The sequence below is a fragment of the Zonotrichia albicollis genome, chromosome 17 (genome assembly GCF_047830755.1).
Source record: "Zonotrichia albicollis isolate bZonAlb1 chromosome 17, bZonAlb1.hap1, whole genome shotgun sequence".
NCBI classification, from domain to species: domain Eukaryota; kingdom Metazoa; phylum Chordata; class Aves; order Passeriformes; family Passerellidae; genus Zonotrichia; species Zonotrichia albicollis.
This window is the reverse complement of record NC_133835.1, coordinates 9,111,386-9,132,465: the sequence shown is the minus strand read 5'-3', so window position 1 is coordinate 9,132,465 and position 21,080 is coordinate 9,111,386. Positions and strand designations below refer to the sequence as shown.

General features: G+C 41.7%; 1 protein-coding gene across 11 annotated transcripts in view; it reads left to right on the top strand.

Annotated features, from left to right (window-relative positions):
* Window positions 1-21,080, top strand: part of ZBTB46 (zinc finger and BTB domain containing 46) — a 50,952-nt gene that overhangs the window by 229 nt on the left and 29,643 nt on the right. For 3 of the 11 annotated variants that reach the window (XM_074553617.1, XM_074553616.1, XM_074553607.1), the window contains exons 1-5: window positions 1-310; window positions 442-622; window positions 6,842-6,969; window positions 8,664-8,802; window positions 15,390-16,356. In XM_074553617.1, the coding sequence (XP_074409718.1) occupies window positions 8,749-8,802; window positions 15,390-16,356 (1,021 nt within the window). In that variant the 5' untranslated portion in view covers window positions 1-310; window positions 442-622; window positions 6,842-6,969; window positions 8,664-8,748. Of the gene's footprint in view, window positions 311-399; window positions 623-3,769; window positions 4,176-6,841; window positions 6,970-8,663; window positions 8,803-15,389; window positions 16,357-21,080 lie in introns of those variants that run through there. The other 8 variants (XM_074553609.1, XM_074553608.1, XM_074553610.1 and 5 more) reach the window with 8 other exon arrangements.

Sequence of the window (21,080 nt, the reverse complement as noted above, 5' to 3'; positions counted from 1 at the left end):
GCGCCGCCCCCCGCCCCCCGGGGCGAGCGGGGGTCGCCATGGCCGCCCCCCCACCCCTCGAGGGGCGGCGGGGAGCCCCCCCCGCCTCTCCCGCACCGCCGCCCCGGTGTTATCCCCGTTATTACCGCCCTTATTATGCCCGTTTTGCTCCCTATGCCCGCTTTTATCCCCGTTTTTATCCCCGCTATTCCCCCCACTGGCCGCCCGCCGCGGGGGGAGCGCGGCCGGTCGCGCCCTGCCCGCCGAGGGGGGCACGGAGCCTTCTTTGGGACGCGATGTCCTATTTGGTGTGGGTGGATGGCTTAACTTGGTAAGTGCCGGGTTTAACCCCCCTCCCCCGGCCCTCCCCTCCCCTCGCTCCTCCGCCCGCCCCCCCCTCCTCCCCGTAACCTCCAAAAGGGGAATTTTCCAGCTGGTAATTTCTGCTGCGTCAACACCCAGCTCAAGGGAGAGGAGAAGAGACAAGGGGGCATTTTAACAGCAGCTCCACTTGCGGATAGCCAGCCTCAATCCCGGCTCCAGCATTAAAACCCTTTCCGCCCCCTAAAAACCAGCATCCGTGCAAGTTGGACCAAGAGTTTGTCAGGAGTGTGGTTCAAAACTGCTTGGAAAAAGGGATGAGGTAATAATACTGGTGAAGCATGTTGTATTTCTCTCTTTCTGCGTGTCTCTCTTTCTCTTTCTCCCTCTCCTCTCTCTCCTCTTTTTTTTTTTTTCTTTTTTTTTTTTTTTTTTTTTTTAAAGCCAGGCCTGTTTTGGGTTATTGTCTCCCCCTAAAGCCAGACATAGATCGCCTGGCCTTGCCTCCATTTTAATTGCAGGCTGAAATGGGGGAAGTGACCCTCTTTTAAAAAAAGAAATACAAAAAACCCCAACAAGCAAACAAACAAAAAGAGCCTTGAAAGAATAATGCTGTTCCTTTGGGGGGGATATAGGTGATTTTTCATAAGGCTGTAACAAGTGCAAAAGTGGCTGGAAATGTTCTCTGTCATGCTGGGAAACTAGTGAGGTGTCCTCCCCCCTCCCCAGAAAAAAGTGCTGGTAGAATTTGGCGGAGGGGAGAAGGAGAGGTGCTGGGAAAAGCAGGGGTTGTGCTGCTGGATTGCCTTTGTGTCTCTGTAAATAGACATGTCAGTTCCCAAAGTAATACAAGTAGTGTCTGATAACTCAATCCCAGATGACAAATAGAGAATGGAGCAGATTTTCAGGACTGTAATAGTGGGAGGATTTCTCTTTTGAAACGGAGAGGAGAAAAAAAGATGTTGGTACCTCCTGAGGAGGTTCTTCCCCGGCACGTTATTGTGGAGCGGAGCATTCGGACGGAATCCGGAGACATAAATCCATATTTATTTATCTTTACACCTGACCGAGGAAAGATAAACAAAGGAGAGTTTAACAGCTCTTTAATGAATTCCTCATGCTTTTTATTTTGCAATCCCAATGATTCATTTGGCAAGCTTTTCAGAACGGGATTATTATCAGCATTGTTTAAAGCCATGCTAATTAGGAGATGTGTTTAGCAAACAGTGGCGTTGTAGACACCTGTACCAAAGTTCGTGCATGCGTTTTAATTGCATCACTGGTATCATTTTTAGCATTTAGTTGCTGTCATTGAGATGTAGGTCTCAGTTTGTGGACTCAATCAAGTATTTATTGAGTGTGGGTTCTCTGTATGCACAGATCAGCCCTGCTACTAATGCCTTGAATGTGTTTTCTCAAAAAAGACAGGGAGTATTTTTTCTCTTTTTATTTCCCTGTGGGGATTATAAGAAAAGGCAGTGATACCTAAGAATAGTGAGAAAAACATAATTTTTGAAGAAGAAGCTTTCTGTGACTGGATAGCTCTTTCACTTTAATCAATACCTCACTTTTATGCTTTTATAGCCTCTTTTAATTGGAAATAAAATTTGACTTTCCCCTTCTAAACTCTCTCACTGTTTGTCAAGTTTTATATTTTGAAATCCTTAGTGATGGAAAAAAAATGGGTGGAGTGTATTATTAGTCACAATATTTTCAACATGTGGTGAGGAATTACAGCTTTGAGGTGTTTCTTGGGAGCTGACAGGGAGCAGGCAGAGCAGAATGAGCTGCAGGACAGGATTCAGGGGGCTCCCAAATTGCTGAAAAATATCCCGTGGTTTGGTGCGTTCATGGGATAACTGAAATAGAAAACGAATCTTTTGGTTTTGATGCAGCGTGTCCAGGAGGGGGAAACTCACTCACAGTGAAACTTCACTCGCGGTTGTTTTCAGAGGCTGTGTGTTCGCCTGGGTGCAATTTCAGAGTCAATTTCAGGCTGGTACCAAAAACGGGGCATTCTAGTAACTCTCACCTTAGGTGTTTATTTCTGTGCTTGAAATGCTGCTCTGATCTGGGGTGTGTAGGACTGAGCCTTTGAAAACATGACCTGTACTTGGGGTTCTTGGAGGCTGGAGAAAATGGGCCACTTTCTCCCCGTGGTCTTTGTTTTCTGGGACAGTTGTACAACAGTGGATAGGTTCCTTGCAAGAGGATTTTTTTTTCTTTTTTTAATATCTGGAAGTGCTTTGAGGAAAACCAGTTTAGCAGCTCCCCCCTCCCCAGCAGCCCTCTGTCAAAAGGAAAAATGCCTCATGTTTGGAAGATCTCTTAATTGCCTGCTTTTCCTCTGGTGATGTGCTGTGTTTCTGTGAGGTTCAGCATATTCTTTTTGTCTTTGCTATCCACTTGGGTGGATTTTCTTTTTTTATTTTTTTTTTTAGATCCGTGTTTTTGAAGTTTCTAAGCAAAGTTTCCTCTCCTCCCAGCAGCAGCAGGCTGACACCCAATCCAAACTGCCACTGCCTGCTTTCAGGGCAGAATTATTTCATAAACAGCTCAACCTTTCCCAGGACATTTTTCCCTTCGTGTTGCTGGTTTTTCTGGCTGCTCCAGAGTGCTCTGTAACGCTTTCCAGACTCCCCCTAAATTGGTAAAAAACATTCACAGGGGTTTTCCATGCTCCTATTTTAATGGGCAAACAGAAGGGCAGGGAGAGAGGGTTTAGTTGAAGTCTTTGAAGACCTACCTGCAGTTGTAATGGTTATCCCACATGTCTGTTACAATTCCCAGGAGGCAGCAATTTGTGTCCACTCCTGGCTGGCAGCACTACCCTGGAAAATTCAGACACTTTACACACAGAGATTAATTCCATTTTTATATTTCGCTCCTGGCTTGCATTAGGCTGGAATGTTTTGAAGTGTGGAGCTCACCTGTGTTTTCTGTGTGTGATATTTGAAACTGGGAGTGTGTTCATAGTGAAAGCGAGCAGGTTGTGTGCACAGAGCAGGGGTCATGTTGGGACCTGGCTGTGAGGCAGAGGCAGGAATTTGGTCTGTAGGAAATCCTGCCATCCTACTGCATCCCCAAAGCATCTCCGTGGGAGTTTTGGTGATGTTTGGGCAAGCACACAAACAGTCAGGGCTCCAGTGTTAAAATTTGTTGCTTCAAAACTTCACTTTATTCCCTTACTGAGGACTTTTTGTATGTTTGTGTTTGCAGCCCCCTTAAACACATCCTTCTGTTGGGTTTCTCAGTTCCTCTGGATCTGCACTCCTTTAGGCAGGATGAGAAATAAGAGCTTGTATCACTTCATGTGGGGCTTCTTTCCTTGAGCTGCAAGAGGGAAGAATCTCAACTTCCCTAAACAGATCAATAGATTTCTGGTTTGTGCTGCCTTGGATGCACAAGGGTGTCCAATTTAGAGGGAAAGCTGCTCTTTGGGACTCAGTTCCCATCCTCCAGCTTTGATTGAATGTGCTGGTGTGTAACTTCTTGTTACCCATCTCCCCTTCTCTGAAACAGGGGTTTACTCAGCTCTCCGAAACATTTTCAGTTATACTGATGAAAAATTGTACTAAAAGTGCTTATTCTTCTTAAAGGCAAACCAGTGTGAAGTCCTGGGTGAATTCCCTCTGGGATGTGGTGGAGTCCAGAGGCTGTGGGTGGGGTTTGCTGTCCCTTACCAAGTCAGCTGTGGTGCAGTTATTTTCTGAACAGTTGCTTTAACTTTCTTTCATACCCCTGTATTTAAGAAACATCAAGCTGCTGCTGAGCTGCTGGTTTGGAATAGCTCCTGAGCACAGGGTGAGATCCTTGACAGCCATTCCAATGAGATGGAAATGTGTTCCCACTTGGCAGAGTTCAGTTGTGCATAGGTAAGGATGTCCCTGGCACAGGAGGGCAGAGGTGGCTTTGCTGAAATATGACAGGTAGATACTGAATTAGAGCTGAATTTCACCTTTTTGCCTTGATTTTTGGGGATGTGGCTGGCTTTTATCCCAGCCCAGACAGTGATGATCTTGTCCTGCTGCTCATTTGACTCATGTGTGCCCTTGGGAAGAAAAACACCCTGCAAATGTTGGAAGTTGTCCTGTGTTTGCTTTATAGTGACTCTGAGTTGGCATCTCCTGTACTGGAAAGAGGCACCAAGGTGTCAAAAGAACTCTACAAACACATCTATGAGCTTGTGTGTGGACTAAAATACACTTGTTAAGGAGAATGTCAATACCAGGACCTGACCTGCCCAAGAATCCTGCTTAGAAAATGAGCAGGGTTTTGTATATTAAAGGATATATTTATACCTCTGTATATTGAAATAACTAGTTATCATTCCTAATTATTTCCTTGCCATGTATTGAACAAACTGCTTATTCCATCCAAATGAGTTTGCTTCCTGGTATTTCTCACCCCATGCAGAAGCTGATATTTCAGTATTTCAGGGCTTTGGCTCACTCTCTTAGAGGAAAGGGTTAAACAAAATTTGCACCTTTTGCACTGATACAGCATCTGAGGAAATGCCTTCCTGACTAGTGCTCAGATCATGCCATGAAACAGAAGAATCAATGGTCTGTATTGGACATTAGGTGCTTAAAATATCCAAACCCAACTAATTTAAGTGCCAATAAATGAAGTAGTCAGGGCCCAGTTGCTCTTAACAGTCCTGCTACTATAAGGCTGGAGAATGAGGTGGTGGCTAAATATAAAATGCGCATTTTGACTTCCTTCTTGTTACCAATGTCTCCTTCTTGGCTTCACTCCCACCCCACCCTATTTTTTTTTTTTTTAGTAGTAGTTGATCAAATCTGGATTATGAGATTTGTGCTAAAAAGTAAACCAGGATCCTTACGTAGGGCAGGGAGGGTTTGTCCCATGAATTACACAAACAGAATTAGGTTGTTCTCAGAGCCCTTCATGTGTTATCTTTAGTTTTACACTGGTTGATTCTTTTACTCTTAGATTATTCACGACTCCTTGTGTGTCTTTTGGGTGATCTTTCTGTTGGTTTTTACCCTGATTTTCTTCTTTTTAAAATCACCTCATGATTCTTCCTCCTTTGGCTCCCTCCCTTTCTACATATTGAGTTTGGGAATTTTGGCAAAGATCCCCTAATTAAAAAGCCAAAAGCCAATGAGAAAGTTTGGGGGAAACCATTCTTCAGGGCAATTCCCAGTGTGAAAAGTTTACAGTTCTCTAATCCTCTTTTTTTTTAAGGTACTTTTTATGTTGTTTTTTTGACTAATAGATGCACAAGGGCAGAGGTTTTTTGCTTAGATTTCCTCTGTGTCTTTTTAAAATAAAAGCTTAAGATTTTGCAGAAGATCTTAAGGAGATCTAATGGCACTTGGACAGGTAAGTGTCATATGAACCACAGGCATTTGAATTTTTTGGGTTGTTTTTTAATCTTTGCTGCTACATTAGCAGATATATCTGGAGCTAAATTCTTTTTTTTTTTTGATGTCACCAGACTTCTCAAACCTGCTACTTTGTACCAGTTCTGCCAAGTCCTTGCTGTGTTCTACAGGGTCCACAACATGAGTAGTGTTGGGTCTGTTTTTCTCCTGGTGCACCCAGATGAGAGAGAGAACAGAGATCAAAAACAGGGGAATGATTTGAGCAACTGTTACTGTACCAGGATGGGAGACAGGCAGATGGACAGGGCTGGAAGTTCTGGGGAAATGAATAAGGGAAATGCAGAGGAAATGCAAGTGCAGTGGAAATATTTCTGTGGGTGAGCAGCTGGAACTGGGTGCACACACCTGTGCCCTGGTGCAAAGGTGCATCCTGTGGGATCAGCAACTTGTTACCCACTGGAATATTGCATTTCAGGTGCATAGCTTTTACAGGCATGGAAAGTAAAGCTTCTGTTAGTTATTTACCTCTTCATTTTTGTGTTTGGGTTGTTTCTTTGGTTTTTTTTTTAAGTATTTTTTAATGTTTGCAAGAGAAGCAAAGTGCTTTCCTCAGTACCTTTGTGGTTAAAATCTGGGGGTCATTGCTGGCTTTTGAAGGCTGTGATTCAGTCGAGCTGGATGGGAATAAAATTCAAATCTGTTCTTTTCACACAACATGGACACATGATTTTTCTGTAACCTTAGGCAAATATTTTGGTTTGGAGTGGAATCACTATAACCATGAGGTGAGATTAATTCCAACCCCATTTAAAGTGTGTGGGTGGCAGAGGGCACAGAAACATTAACTGAAACTTACATGTCAATTGAAACAATGTTGTTAAATTTTCTTTAAATCCTTTTATAAACTGCTGATTTTTTAGAGTGACATTTTCAAAGCACTTCTGGAAGCATAGTCAGGAACTGGTATGTTAAACTCCTTCTTTACATTAACACAAGGGCAAAATAATATTTCCTGTGTGATTAATTATAGGAATATATCAGAATGTTTCTTGTTAAATTGGCAAACAGTGTTGTAAATGTGCAGCTATTTTAAACATTGCTTGTAATTATGTGACACTTGAAGGGCTTTGCATTGAGTTAAAATTTGGATTTTAATTTTTGCCTTCTATTCTTTCCATTCTCAAACACAGGACATCTGATGAACCTTCTGGAGCTTCTCAGCAGAGACCATTCTCCTCTCTTCATTGAAACATGTACTGCCCAGCTGTGAAACATTGCAAGGTTTATTTTTGCTGACAGGAAACACTTTCAAGTATCGGTAAGCTCTCAGCATTTCAAAGATATTTTTGTCATGTGGTGCAGGAAAGAGAAAGGGGACCTGGAGAGAACGTTGTTATGAGTGCTGAAACTTCCTCATAAAACTTGACTTAACAATTATAACAAAGGCTCATTTAGAAATCTTGGTCATCTGCAAGAACTGGAGAAATACCTGTGGTTGTTCTGCTCCTTCCTTGTGGCAGAGGTGCCTCCATCCATCACCGTCCCTTGGTTCTCATCTGTTTGATCACAACAGGGAAACAGGTGCACAGCTCCAAGCAAAGAAGAAAAAGTGCAGGGCTCAGCTTTGCCATTTTTACCAATCTGTTCTGGCTCTTTTTGTGCTCTGGGACAGGTGTAAGTGAGAGTTTTAACAGTAGAAATACATACACCTTGTTGCACTTTGCTAACAAAGTAGTTTCCCATGTGTCTGGGTTGCTCTGGCTCCCTCACTTCACTCCTTTATTTTTTCTTAACTGTCCAAATAACAGCACTAAAAGGAGCTCGCCAAAACAATTGCTATGGAGAAGCAATCAGAAATAGAGAAAGGCAAGACTTGGCAGTCCAGAATAGAAACAGAGAACAAAGTCACTGGTGTTTGCTTCAATTGGGTCATATTTGTTTTCAAGATTTTCAGTTCTGCTGTTTGCCATAAGAATGCTTGGATTTTCCTAATTACTTTGTTTGTTTATTTGATATTTTATTTCACCTTCTATAATGACATTAATTTGTGTTGGAAAAGCTTCCTTAACTTTTATCTTCTGATGTTTCTTTTCACAATCTGTTACTACAGAAGGTCAGTCTTGAAATCACCAATATTGATTTATAGCTTATTTTCATTAAGAGAGCTAATCTGTGTATTGAAGATATTTGAAATGCAGAGATCAAAAAGGACTTTATTATGGCTAACAATATGAACTTTTGAATAAAGTAGACTCAGAAGTGTTAGATTTTAAATGTTGCCAGGATGGTGTATATGCTACTCTGAACAAAAGAGTCTGTTTTATACAAGAAAAATAGGTGTCTAAGATGATAGTTTTAGTGAATATATCCTCACAGACAGAAGCCTTGGTGTAGTTGAACTATTCCTACTCCTTGTGCCTTGTAACCATAAATACTCAGGTTTTTTCTGAGAAGCCTGTCTGTAAATGTGGCTTACTATACCTAAATATTTGTATTTTACACAAAACTTTACAGATCTTGAGATTGTTTGGTCTCTTTCCAGTGGCTGGTGTCAGCCACTAGAAATTGGCAGCTGAACATTTCGAGAGCAAATTCTCCTGAGTATTTCACTGCAAATTTCTTTCAGGAGCTGTTCTGGTAGCTTTTAAAGCTCAGTATTTTATAGGTCAGATAAGGTGAGTCTCTTTAAAGAGTCATTAAAGTGAGAATGTTTTGAAAAGCTCCCAAACAGGAAACCCTGTTGTTCAAGGGTCTGATTGAAGTTTTAGTAGCTAAAATTAGACCTTTTTGTTCCCATACCTTTAAGAAGTAACTCTTGTTTACATTATTGCAAAGTGGTAGCCAGGCTTTAATTCATTTCAATGTATTGATGTGCTTGGAGTTGACTTTTTTGGAATTCATTAAGTCACAAGTAAGGATGCCATAACTGTGAGTTTGGAGGGAAAGGACTTCAAAACATTTCACTGTTAGTTTATTGCTAATCATTTGTTCTGGTTTTGTTTTTTGTCATAGTTCTGTCTTTCTCCTACAAGAGTTCCCACCAGTGCTGTCAGAAGGTCACAAACAGGGCACTACCTGTGCTGCCCTGGGGCTGTTGATGTCCTCAGCTGTTGTAGGAGAAACACTAGACCTGGAACCCAGTTTGTTACTGGTAAGAAATAATTGTCTTGGATTTCATTTGTTTATTTATTCAACATTGTAGTTTACATGTTTTCATTAACTAAATCTGCAAAAATCAATTGCTGCTTTTAATAACAATATAGCAAAATATGCATATCTGGTCTTTTATTCCCTCTAAAATTTTTAACTTTACAGTTTCTTAATTTTGAATTCTAATTAACCCTCGTCCTGAGATGTGGAGGACAGCAGTTTTCACTTACCTCTCATTTTCAGTCCTGGTTTTCTCTTGAAATTCTTCATGTGCTGTCAGAGCTAATGAAGGTTAATAAATGGATTTTTCTCTGAAATCCTGTGTTTTGATTGCCCGTTTTGCTGCCCAGCTCCTGCACATTGGCTGACCCATAACTTCAGGTGGATAGTTTGACAAGTGAAAGGCCACAGCCAAGTCTCTGGTTTAAAGCTTTGGACAAGAGTGAAATGTTTAATGATGACTCCCTGCTATTTTAAGTTGTGCTGCTGGAGTTAGATTTTCCTTGTTCTTGTTTGTACTGTGGAAACAAAGATTTAATGGATGGTGAAATGCTGGAAGTGTGCAGTGTTCTACTCTGCTGTTTGAACTTCACTCATGGACTTTCTGGATTGTGTCTGCTACAGATTCTAAACAGAGATGTTGTTTTAATGTTCTCTATGATGGGGCAGTGTTGGCTTGAAGTTGGAGAAATTTTAGTGAATCCTGAGCAGACCAATGTTAATAAATTTGTGTAGGGATTTGGGGCTCTTTTTGTCCTGCAATCACTGACAATTCAGTGGGGCTATCAAGTTTGGTAATGAAAATGGAATTAGTATTTTTCTTTAAGTTTACTGAAAATCACATGCCTCCCAAATCCCTGCCCTTTCTGTACTTCTATAGGTGAATGGTGAAACTTTTATTTTCTTCCTGTGCATCCCAGCCCATGAGCCCCTGCACTGTTGGGCTGCAGTTAAACATTCCCATCCCTGCTCGTCAGGGAGAAATGCTGCTCCTTGTTTGCATGAAACCCTGAGCCCCGAGTGACCCCTCTGGCCCAAGGCTCTGGTTTGAGCTATTTACAAACATCTGCCTCTTTCTCCTCCAGTTCAGAGCTGTGGTTGGAATGACCAACTTAAAACAAGGGATGATTGGTTTCAGAATGGGGTAAAGGAGTTTATTTTTTGGCAACTGTTCCTTTTTGGAACTGTTACTTATATCTATTTTGGACAAAGATGATCATGTGAATATAGTTTGGTGTTATATAGTATCAAGAAATTGAAACTCTCTCAGAATTGTGTGCTGCTGTTCCTCAAACACAGGTGTGGGAAAACACTGCTGTTGTGGAAATTGTGGAAATCCTGAGCAGTGTCTTTGCACAGAGTTACCCTCCATGAAAATTCTGAGTCTCCTTTTTCTCTCCTTTACTGTTTTTTTCAGTTCCTAAGGGGTTTTGTTCTCCATTCTTTTCAGCACAGGGCAGATGGGGAGTAGGAATCCTGTGCATTTCTGTTGTCTTTAACTGGATAAGAGTGAAACTTGCATGCACACAGTGTCTTGTTGTGCAAGGAAGCATTTCAAACCCAGTCTCACCTTACAGAGCTCCTTTGCAGAGGAATTTTAAAAATGTTGGAATGTCTTGGGAGTGGAAACATGGACAGGACACAGGGGAAGCAGAGAAGTGGGGTGTGTTTGTTGGGTTTTTGTGTAATAAAGCATTGGAGTGAATTGGAGTTCTTCCTTAATCTGTTTTTACTTTTCTCTGAAGGGAGAGGGGGGAGGAAACAACACATTTTTGGTTAAATTCCAGTTGGCATGTTTTCTCTAGGGAGCAGAGTGGTGGAGGAGTGCACTAGTGAGCATTTTGGTGCTCTTCACCTTTGGTCTTTGGTTTTAAGTGGAGAAACATGCTGAGAAAGTTGATACAGATGAAATGCCATGCAGTTTAAATCTTCAGTTCTCTTACATTCTCAGAAAAGAAAAAGTAACTAACCAACAAATCCTAACAACAGCAACCCCCCCCCCTCAAAAACAACCAAAAAAACAACCAAAAAAACAAACCTCCAGGCCTTTTTTCCCCTGTTTTCTTTCTGAGGGAAGGAAGTTTATTTTTGTCCCCACCATTTCCCAGGGAACTGCTCTGTAGAGGATTTTGTGTGCAATTCATTTGTCATCTGTGACTTTTTGTCAAAATGTAAGTAATGCACTAAGATTTAGCTGCAACAAATTTGTTCCCCCCTAATTTTAGTGATGTTAAGATTTTGGTTAGGAGACTCATTCCTGGGCTGAGAAATTTGCCAATAAATAAATATTTACTCTTCTTAAAACCTTTCCAATGGGAAGTGAAGTGTGATTTAGAATCCTACTGGGCCATCATGTGCTATTTTCATGTTTAAATAACTGTACTGACAGTGCAAAATAAACCACTTTCATAGGTTCACTCTAGCTAGGGTTAAAGATTGTATAAATTATTTATACTTACTTTAAAAGAGGATTTTCTGATATGAGAAATAAAAGCAAGCCTGTATTTTATAGAAGTTTGCTTGAAAGTGACTCTTAAATCTGCTCACTTTGTGTTCTTCTTGCTGTTAGGTGCAATGGTTTGGTTTGGGACATTTTTTTAGTTCTTTTTGAAGGAGTAATAGACTTGAGTTACTGTACTGCCTGCGAACTGGCTTATGAAGAAAGCCTGATCTGCTAAAATTTTATTTTGTGGAAAATCTTCAGCTGAGCTTTCCTGGTTCATTGGCTTCCTGGAAAGTTTTGTTGTGGCCATGTGGCCTGAAGAATTCTGGTAGATGCTCAACTTTTAAAGCCTTCATGTACTAAAAAGACCTGAGATAAACCAAAGAAGACGTCATTAATCTTTGAGGTCTGTTTCTAAGAAATCTCCAGTTTATTCCATCTTCACTGTGCTTCTGCAGAAGTTTGAAGGGTGCAGCTTTTCTGAAGAAATCTTTCCACAACATTTTTTAAGTGGAAATAAATATCCTTACCAGGGAAAGGAAAAAAAAAAAAAAAAAAAAAAAAAACAAACCATCAACAAGCCACAAAACAGCATGTGAAATTGGAACACAAGAACAGGGTTTTAAAGCTTCCTGAATTTTTAACTACTAGCAAATTGCCTTAAATTTCACTTGGATTAATTCCCTGGTGATCCTTGACATTAAACGGATGTTCTGGTTTGACATGGGTAGACAGAAAACTAATTAATTCCTCTGAATTTGAGGCATATTTAATTTTCTCCCCTAAAGACCTCTTGTTTAAAAGGTGCAATGCTGTGACAGATGTTGGATGTGGAGTGATGGGTGTGAGGGAGCAGACCTTGTGACAGAGGAAGATCAAGACATCTACAGTAATAATTCCTGATTTGGAAACTGTTACATTTTATTGATTACACTGAACACAGGAGTATCCACCTCACTGCTTGCTTGAAGGAGCTGTAATGTGCCCACCTCAGTGGTCAGAAAGGAGTCTTGCAGAGATTTTTGTGTCCTTGTGTTTAGTAAAAATTCCCTGGTATCTTTTCTCTGACTTTATCTTCTCTTTCCTAAGAGATGAGCAAGAGCTCCATCCATCCATCCATCCATCCATTTATCCATCCATCCATCCATCCATCCATTTATCCATCCATCCATCCATCCATGTCAATGCCTGAACCTCAAAGTGCTCCAGTCTAAACCAAAAGTAGCAAGAGACATATTTGAAATTCTGTATTTCTGCCACAGGCAGCTTAAAAAAGGACAAGATGTATCTGAAGTGAATGTTATCAGTGGGGGGGAGACCTGACCCAATGAACTAAACTGAATAAATGTATGAGATAGCAAAGAAATAAAATCTCAAGGAATTGATACCATTTCCAGTTCAAGACTATTTCCAGTTCAAGAAGGAAAAATGTGCAATAAATTCACAAGAGCATGTGGAGACATTGACAAATACTGTGATGCTAATCTGTATGAAGTTGAGGAAGAGAAAATTACCCTTGCAGGAGATTTCCTGTCCCTCCTCCCCACAGTTCCAAGGAGCTGGTGTCTTGGAATATGGATTTTAATATCCATGAAGGAACAGTGAAAGGAAATGCCATATCCAGAACATTTTGACCCTTTCCTCACTGTGGGCTCTGAGGTTTTCTTCCATCTTCCCCTGAATTGTGTGGATATGGCAGCTGTTGGAGACACGACTGGTGATGGACAGCTCACTTTATCCTATGTGGCAATTCATATTTCCTGAGGGGACTAAGCTGACTCTTCAACTCCTAAAAGTAGATGCAGTAGTGGTTTCTGGAATAAAGACAAAACTGAGCTGTCACTCTGCCTTAAGAGGTGGTTCTTTCCAGCATGGAGATGTTGGGAAGTGCTGGCAGCCACCTCCAGAGCCCAGCTTAGAGAGATGCTGTGCTGGCTGGTGCCATCACAACCTTTTCAGGCCAAACACCTGAAAATTAATTCATTTTTCTTTCCATACTCACCAGCCTTGATTCTTGGTTTGATTTTCATTGATTTATTTTGTTTATTTGAGACAGAGGTGGTGTCTGGGTGAGGATTTGGTTTGAGGTCTCTGGGCAGATTTCTGTGGTAAATAGGTGTGTGCAGCTGCACTGGTATTGACCTCTTTCAGTTCAATTAAAAAAAAAAAAAAGAAAATATTGGCTTTCCTGTGCATTCTGTGCTTAATTCTGCAGAAAAGCTGCATGGTTTGAAGGGGATGAACACAGTTCACCCTACCTGTGTTGTAGGAAGAATGTCCTTCCTCTCTAGAGGGAAGCAAACATTTCTCAATGATCAGGGACCAGCTGGCCTTGCAAATTAGGATTTTTGGGGCTGCAGAGAGGCAGCTCCATCCTTGCAGAACTGGAGAAGCTTGGAGCAGTCTTGCATAGCTTGAACTTTTGAATCATCAGGTGTCTCTCTAGGAGAAGATCCCTCCTCATGGATGTTCCATGGGCTGGGAGGTGCTTTTCCAGCCCACGGTGACTAAACTGCAGCTATTTTGCTCCTGCCAATGATAATAATAGCACAGGGCAGGGGAAGGGGGCAGGGTACTTGTGGATCTGTGTTCCACAGCCCAGGAAACACACTTGAATGTGCCAAGGAAACTTCCTGAATCTCGGCTGTGCTGCCCACTGCTGCGAGCCAGTGGGAGCAGATGGAGCTGAGCTTGTGTGTGAGCTCTGTGCATGTTGGAAAGGTGCTCCAGGCTGGAAACTCCTCCTTGAAGCCCGTGCTAACCCTGAACCATGTGTGCTTTAAGGCTGTACGACCTCAGAGGTCTTGTTTTTATAAGTAACAACAAGTAGCTAAACCCAGGCTTCTGATGAGTGTGCCTGCACATAATAATAACATTTGGAACTGGGTCCAGTTTATGCGTGTTGACATGTGGACACTCATATCAGTTCTACAGTTGGGACTTTTTGTATTGGAACAAATTTTAAGCTTCTGAGAGAAAGGAGTAAGATATCCTTCACCTTGGTGTTCTTAAATAGTTGGACTATTAAACCACTGTTCTGTGGTAGATAAATCTGGATAGTAAGTTACAAAAAAAGTGGTGTAAGTTAGAGAAAATGGCAGAATTGAATGTCAAAGGATTTGTAAAGCTGTGGAATTAAAGGCAAGTATGGAGTTGCCAAGATTGTAACTGGAAAAAATTTGATCTGAAAATCCTCACACTGCTGATTGCTGTCAACATTTAGGACCTTTTTTCTGTTTAGGGGTGTAAGAGGAGGATAATCTGGAGCATAACTTTGAAGATATGTTGCTGGCACCAGCTAGCCTTTTGTTTTGGATAATACTGCCAAATTTTATGAAAGGTGATCAAGTGCCCTGTGAATTTTTCTCAGCTTCATGTTGGTCATAAGGATTCTTTCTTTAGGTGATCATGAGAAGTTCTCTACTCAGTATCTGGGAGTGGCTGCAGGGTAAACTTGGAGATGTAAAGCAAGGAAATAACAGGTTTATTGCAAAGTATTGCTTGTAAATAGTTCAGCTTCAAATAACGTTAATTTCATTGTTGTGATCTATTGCCAATTTAGTTTGGGTGGGGACTTACAACTTTTCTTGGATTTGCTTGTTGCTCTTGTGACTTTTAAACTATTTTTATAGCCCCTCCATGGGAGTATAACAAGGGAAGTGCTTGGTTCAATTGGCTCTTGCTGTTTGAGGATTTCAGCTCCTCTGTGTGCTGCACACAATGCTTGTTCCCTCGAGGAAAATGTGTTACAGTGTGCCCCTCAGTAGGCTGTGGGCATCTGAGCATGGTTTCAAGTGCAGTATCTCTTTCAAAACCAGATTTCAACAAATTCACAGTAAAAACTGACAGCTGTTCTTCTCTGCTTACTTCAGATGGATTTTTTTTTTACAAGTTTGTAGTAATTTAAAGAAACATTTGCTCTGGGATGTTACGAGCCGCTGGAGGATTGGCTTCAAATCTAGTCCTTTTTAATGTAAATTATTTGAAGTCTGGCCAAAGTAAGGTGCATTTTGTAATGAATGTGGAGGCATTGCAGGCAGGAGCTGTGTTTGTGGCACTCTTCCCAGATGAACCCGTTGCTTCTTTTGGTACAACCCGAGGTTTGTCTTGGATTTTGTAATCCTATCATTTCCTTCCCCCTGCAGGACTTGTGGAAGAGGAAACATAAAGATCTCCAGATGAATAACCGAAAGGAAGATATGGAAATTGCTTCCCACTACCGTCACCTGCTGCGGGAGCTGAACGAGCAGCGGCAGCACGGCATCCTGTGCGACGTCTGCATCATCGTGGAGGGCAAGATCTTCAAGGCTCACAAAAACGTCCTCCTGGGCAGCAGCCGCTACTTCAAAACCCTCTACTGCCAGGTGCAGAAAACCTCAGACCAGGCCACAGTGACCCACCTGGACATTGTCACCGCCCAGGGCTTCAAGGCAATCATTGACTTCATGTACTCGGCGCACCTGGCGCTGACCAGCAGGAACGTCATCGAGGTGATGTCGGCCGCCAGCTACCTGCAGATGACAGACATCGTGCAGGCCTGTCACAACTTCATCAAAGCAGCTCTGGACATAAGCATCAAGTCTGATGCCTCGGAGGACCTCGTTGATTATGAGCTGGGAGCCCCTTCCAGCAGCAGCACGGACGCTCTGATCTCGGCAGTGGTGGCTGGCAGGAGTATATCCCCGTGGCTGGCTCGGAGAACCAGCCCAGCAAACTCCTCTGGGGACTCAGCCATTGCCAGCTGCCACGAGGGAGGGAGCAGTTATGGCAAAGAGGATCAAGAACCAAAAGCAGACAGCCACGAAGACATTTCATCCCAGTCTCTCTGGGCTAGTGACATGGGCTATGGGTCTATGCGTATCAAAGAGGAGCAGGTGTCCCCGTCCCACTACGGAGGGGGTGAGCTGCACTCTGCCAAGGATAGTGCAATACAGAGTGGGTTCTCAGAGCAAGGAGGGGATGGCTGGCAGCCCACGGGCCGCAGGAAGAACAGGAAAAACAAAGAAACTGTCAGACATATAACACAGCAAGTGGAGGATGACAGCAGGGCAAATTCTCCTGTGCTGCCCCTTTTGCCTGCCTCAGGATGGCCGTACAGCAGTCGAGACCCAAGTAAGTCATTCTTCCAGTTTTTGGGGATGAAAACATTGAGTTAATTAGATCTGTTTATGGGATGATCTTATCAGCCTCTGGAATAGGAGCTTGCCAGAAATACAAAAATGTAGAAACTTGTATTGCCAGCAATTCAGAAGCACCAAGCACTGTGTGATTCAGTCAGGAGCCTCAGTGGGGGTTGGTCCTCCTGTAAAAGTGGTGGTTTTGTTTTGGCTTTGAACGACAGGAATCACCCCAAAACCACCACTGAGTGTTGGAATTAATGAGAGAAAAGGTTAAAAGAATTTATTTTAGCAGGTGTGGACATTGATGTCAAGGTTGAAGAATTTTCCTTTCACTGTATATTGATGAGGTAATTACACCACACACGCAGGTGTAATTTAGTCTTACCGATAGCATCTTCAGAATTTCCTGATATTCAGGTGTCACTTTCTCTTGGGTAAGAAAACCACCATAGCTTCTTGCTGGTAATGGCAGGATAAGTGTTTGGTAACTCTCAAGAACAACATGTTTTTCTGAGGCATCACTATGGCTTCAAGTGCATTTTGATGTGTGACTGCTTGTGGTCTGAGACGAGTGGCTGCGTTTAAAGTGTGTAGCCAGCAAGAAAATTGTTTTCTTGACTTCCTTTGAATCTTCAGTAGGTTGTTTTTTTTTTTGTCTCAAGATAACTGGCCCGTTTGATTCATTAATCTGTGACAGTAAATAGATTCAGGAATGCTTCTGGATTAGGAGTTTGGTGTTTTTTTTCTAAGGACTTATGGGAGTGTTAGTAAACTCTCTCAAGCTGACTTCAAGAACTTTGTGCTGTGAGTTAGCCTGTGTTTCATTGCATACCATGTCAGCCAGGAGAAGGGTGTGTGAGATTATAGACTTTTCTGTTGCCAAATTTGGATTAAAAAAGCAATACAAAGTGTACTGAAAGTCTTAAAAGTCTTTATGGGTTGAAAAAGGAGGTTGAAGTTGCTCACATTTTGGAGTTTAAATGTGGTTTTCATTGAACAGTAATTCTGCAAATGTCTTGAGATTTATTATGTTTTATGGTTATCTGCTGCAGCAAGATAATTGCATGTAATTATTCTAATTAGCTGATGATAAAATCTAAACAACGTCATTTAAAAGAAAAATGCAAGATAATTTCAGGCAACAGTGATTTATGAAGAATCTCAATTTTTGCAATGCATGTATTTTATCCTTGTTTTGAGTGAAGACTCAGCATGGATTACTTGGTCTCTGTTCTCATGCAACTATTTTTCATTTTCCATGGCATCCCATAGAAACAGCTCCATCACTTGTGCTGTCTGAGGGATGTGGGTTTGGACAGGTACCTGCAGTGAAACACATTTTGGAGTGGCTGCAGAAACAGAGCTGCAGCTCTGATCCTCTTGGAAAGCTGGGTGCAGACTGAGTATCTTTATGGAATATAGTGCACAACAGCAGAGATTACTGGAAGCTGAATGAAACTTAGATTATTTAATTCCTAATTGTTAAGGAATTAAATTGCAGTGGCTGCTCTCAGATGAGAGGAAGATGGCTCGGGGGGTTGACTCAGCACAGTGCTGAGACAGCATGTCAGCAGGCACATCAAATTATTTGTTCCAAATCATGCCTTAAATGCAGTTTCCAATAAAGGAGGTGGTTTCAGTGGTGGGAAAAGGGCAACTGAATGGTGATGGTTGGGGGAAGAGTTTCAATATTCCAGCAATAGTGCTGGTAAAAGAAAAGAAAAAATGAGCAGCAAGACTTCTTGCTGTCCAAAATGAAAAATGAACAGGTTTGGGGGCTGCCTGTGCTGGCAGTGGCAATTGGCAGAGAGCAGTGTGTCCATGAGGAACAAGGTGGGGCTGTGGAGACTGAGCTGCTCCTGGGCTCCCCAGATTGGCCATCTGGAGAGGTGAATGCAGGTGAAATTCTCATTTCTGCCCTGCTGGACTGGGAGGTTCCTCTGCATTGTGGGGCCTGAAATTGTGGAATGGGTGCATGTGGGCTTAGCAGCAGGGATTGTCCCTGCCTGTGTGGTAGGGCAGGTTGTGGTGTCATTGGGGATTTTTTCAGTATGATTTCAAAGGATTTGAGATCCATACATGTTCAGTTTTGGTTAACCTTGGACACCTTGTCCACAGACAGACAGCCTCTCTCTCTTGGGTTGTGATAAACCTGTGGTTTGGGGAAAATCAAATGGGCACTCAGGTGAGGCTGCTGATCTTTCACTGTGAATTAAAAGCAACCCTGCTACCCCAAAAACATCCCTGCAAGCAGTAGGGTCTTCTGCTCTTGCATGGGTATTTCCCATATCCAGCAGATGGGAGATTTTTTCCAGCAAACTTCATATCCTGAGCTACAGGGTAGTGCTTAGGCTGGATTTTGGTACCCCAGATTCTTCCCTCTCCTATTGGAATTCAGCAGTGCTGTAGGTCTGTTGCAGACTTGACTCCTAAGTGTGAAGAATAATTGATTTTCTTGTGTGCAAATGGGTAATGACACAGTGCAGATGCTTATAACAAGTATTTGGGCTGTGCTTAAATTTCAGCTTGAAGTTGTCTTTGATTTAGTCATGTCAGGTTTCATTTTTGAAAACAGACTTCATGGTCTGGCGCTCTCTTTTACCTCATTTATTTAGAAGTATCCCTATCAGCAATGTACACAGCTAAGATGGAAAGCTACTCACTCACTGAGGAAATGGGTGTTGAATGTTCTTTCAGAAGTCACTGGGAGGAAAGAAAGTTACCTAGAACTCTCTGTTCTTTGAGGCTTGTTCACTTTTCTGATCCTATCAGTTATTTTAAGGTGCTGCTTGCTAAGGCTGAAAGTTCTTGCTGGGTTCACTGGGGTGGTTCACAAATGCCTCTCTACTGCTGGGCTGACACAGACATTGCATTCTGGAAATGCAAAAGCTGATTAAGGAGAATTCTTCTTCAAAGCTCAGTCTTCCTCCTGAAATTGTGTAAGGTACTCTTTTGATCTTGGTTGCAAACAGCATTGCATTTCAGCAGCATTTTGGAAGAGGAAACTTGCAAGTAACCATTGCATCACCCTTTAAATACAGTGATTATTTGGGACAGATATTCACAAATTAAAAATATACTTCCTACTCCTCTATTATATATAGGATTATTTAATTCCTGTTACATTGCAAAGAAGTACATTGCAGTTATTGAAACTTGGCTTTTGAAACAACTCAGCTCATTCACACTCAGCAGTGGTGCTGTTATCAGTGGGAAAAAAACATTCTTATCAGTACAGGCAGGTGTATTAAAGCATCACAAATATTTAAATAGACTATTAAATACAAATCAATGATATCTCAAAAAAAGACACAGATTTTATTTAAATTGAAAGGGTAAGAAAATTATTTGTGAATCCATTGATTTCCCATATGCTGGTGGGGTGCTGTTGAGAGTTTTGGAATCTGACAGCATTGGAGATTAAAATAAAAAGGAGTGTCTGGAGTAATCTTATTAATGTTAATCTAACATAATGGAAATAGCAAGAGATTGTTAATGTCTGCCATGAAGATTGTCTTTTTCTTCCAAGAAAGAGTGATCAAATGGGATTTGCAGAAGAATGCAAATGCAAAACTGAGGTGCAGGACTGGGGCTGTGATTCAGCCCTCAGTTTCTCAGGGCAGTGTCAGTCAAGCACAAAGCTTGATGAGCACCATCTTTTCATGCTAGTCTCTATTTATTAATTTGGACTGTCTGTTTAGCATCAAACACATTTCTCATCCTGTTTGGGTTGTTCAGGATGTCAGTCTGTCATTCCTCGTAGGAAACATTCATATATATGTTTTCCTCATCAAGACACATTAACTTGAAGCAGCAGTTCTCCAAAGTAAACTGAAGGATGGGCTTTTATAAATAATAACTTTCTTCATAATTGAGCCAAGAAGAATTTCCTCCATGGATTTCCCAGAAGAACAGATCTGCCTTTTATTTTATGCCTTTTTCTTAAATTTTAGAAGTTTTCTACAGAAACATGTTTTTTAGTTTTTGTTATTTTTCATATCAAAGATGCTTATGAAATTCAGAAGTAGTCTTGTGCCTTGAACATCTTTATTTGCCTTTGGTTCCTGTTCCTTTAACCTTGCTGGATAAAAGTTTTCCAGGATTACACATCTTGAGGACTATGGGATCAGGTGGTGTTTGGAAAAGAGACTGGATATCTTCACTGTTAAACCAGCAAAGTGTTGGTTGGTTTTGCCTCTTCATGTAATGGAAAACTGTCACTTGAAGGGTGTCTTCTGAAGAATTTATTGACGGCTTTATTAATGTGTTAGTTCAAGCATGGTAGTTATGATTCAGGAATTTATTTCCAAGGAAATACTCCCACACATCTTCTGAGTGTTTGCACCCAAAAGCTGCGAGTGAATTTCTGTGTGCCAATTGACTGTGAAATGAAGCTAATTATTTTAAAAACAGAGCAGCCCTTTCTAAAGGCACCACAGTTTGGGAACTCTTTTCTTTCCTTTAACACATGCATTGGAATTGCTGTGCTCTGTTAAGAGCTTCAGGACTTGAGTAAGCCCAGAGTAGTGACCTCCATGGGAAGGACAAGCAGGGCTTTGCTGTATCCTCCTGACTTTGCAGAGCTCACAGTTCCTTTAACGTTTTCCCCATCAAAATCTTTAATTATGCACAAGTTTCCTCCCTCCTGGTGAGGAGCTGTTGCAGTTGCTGCCTTTCCAAAGCCACACGTGTGGCTGCAGTGCTGCTGCAGGAGCT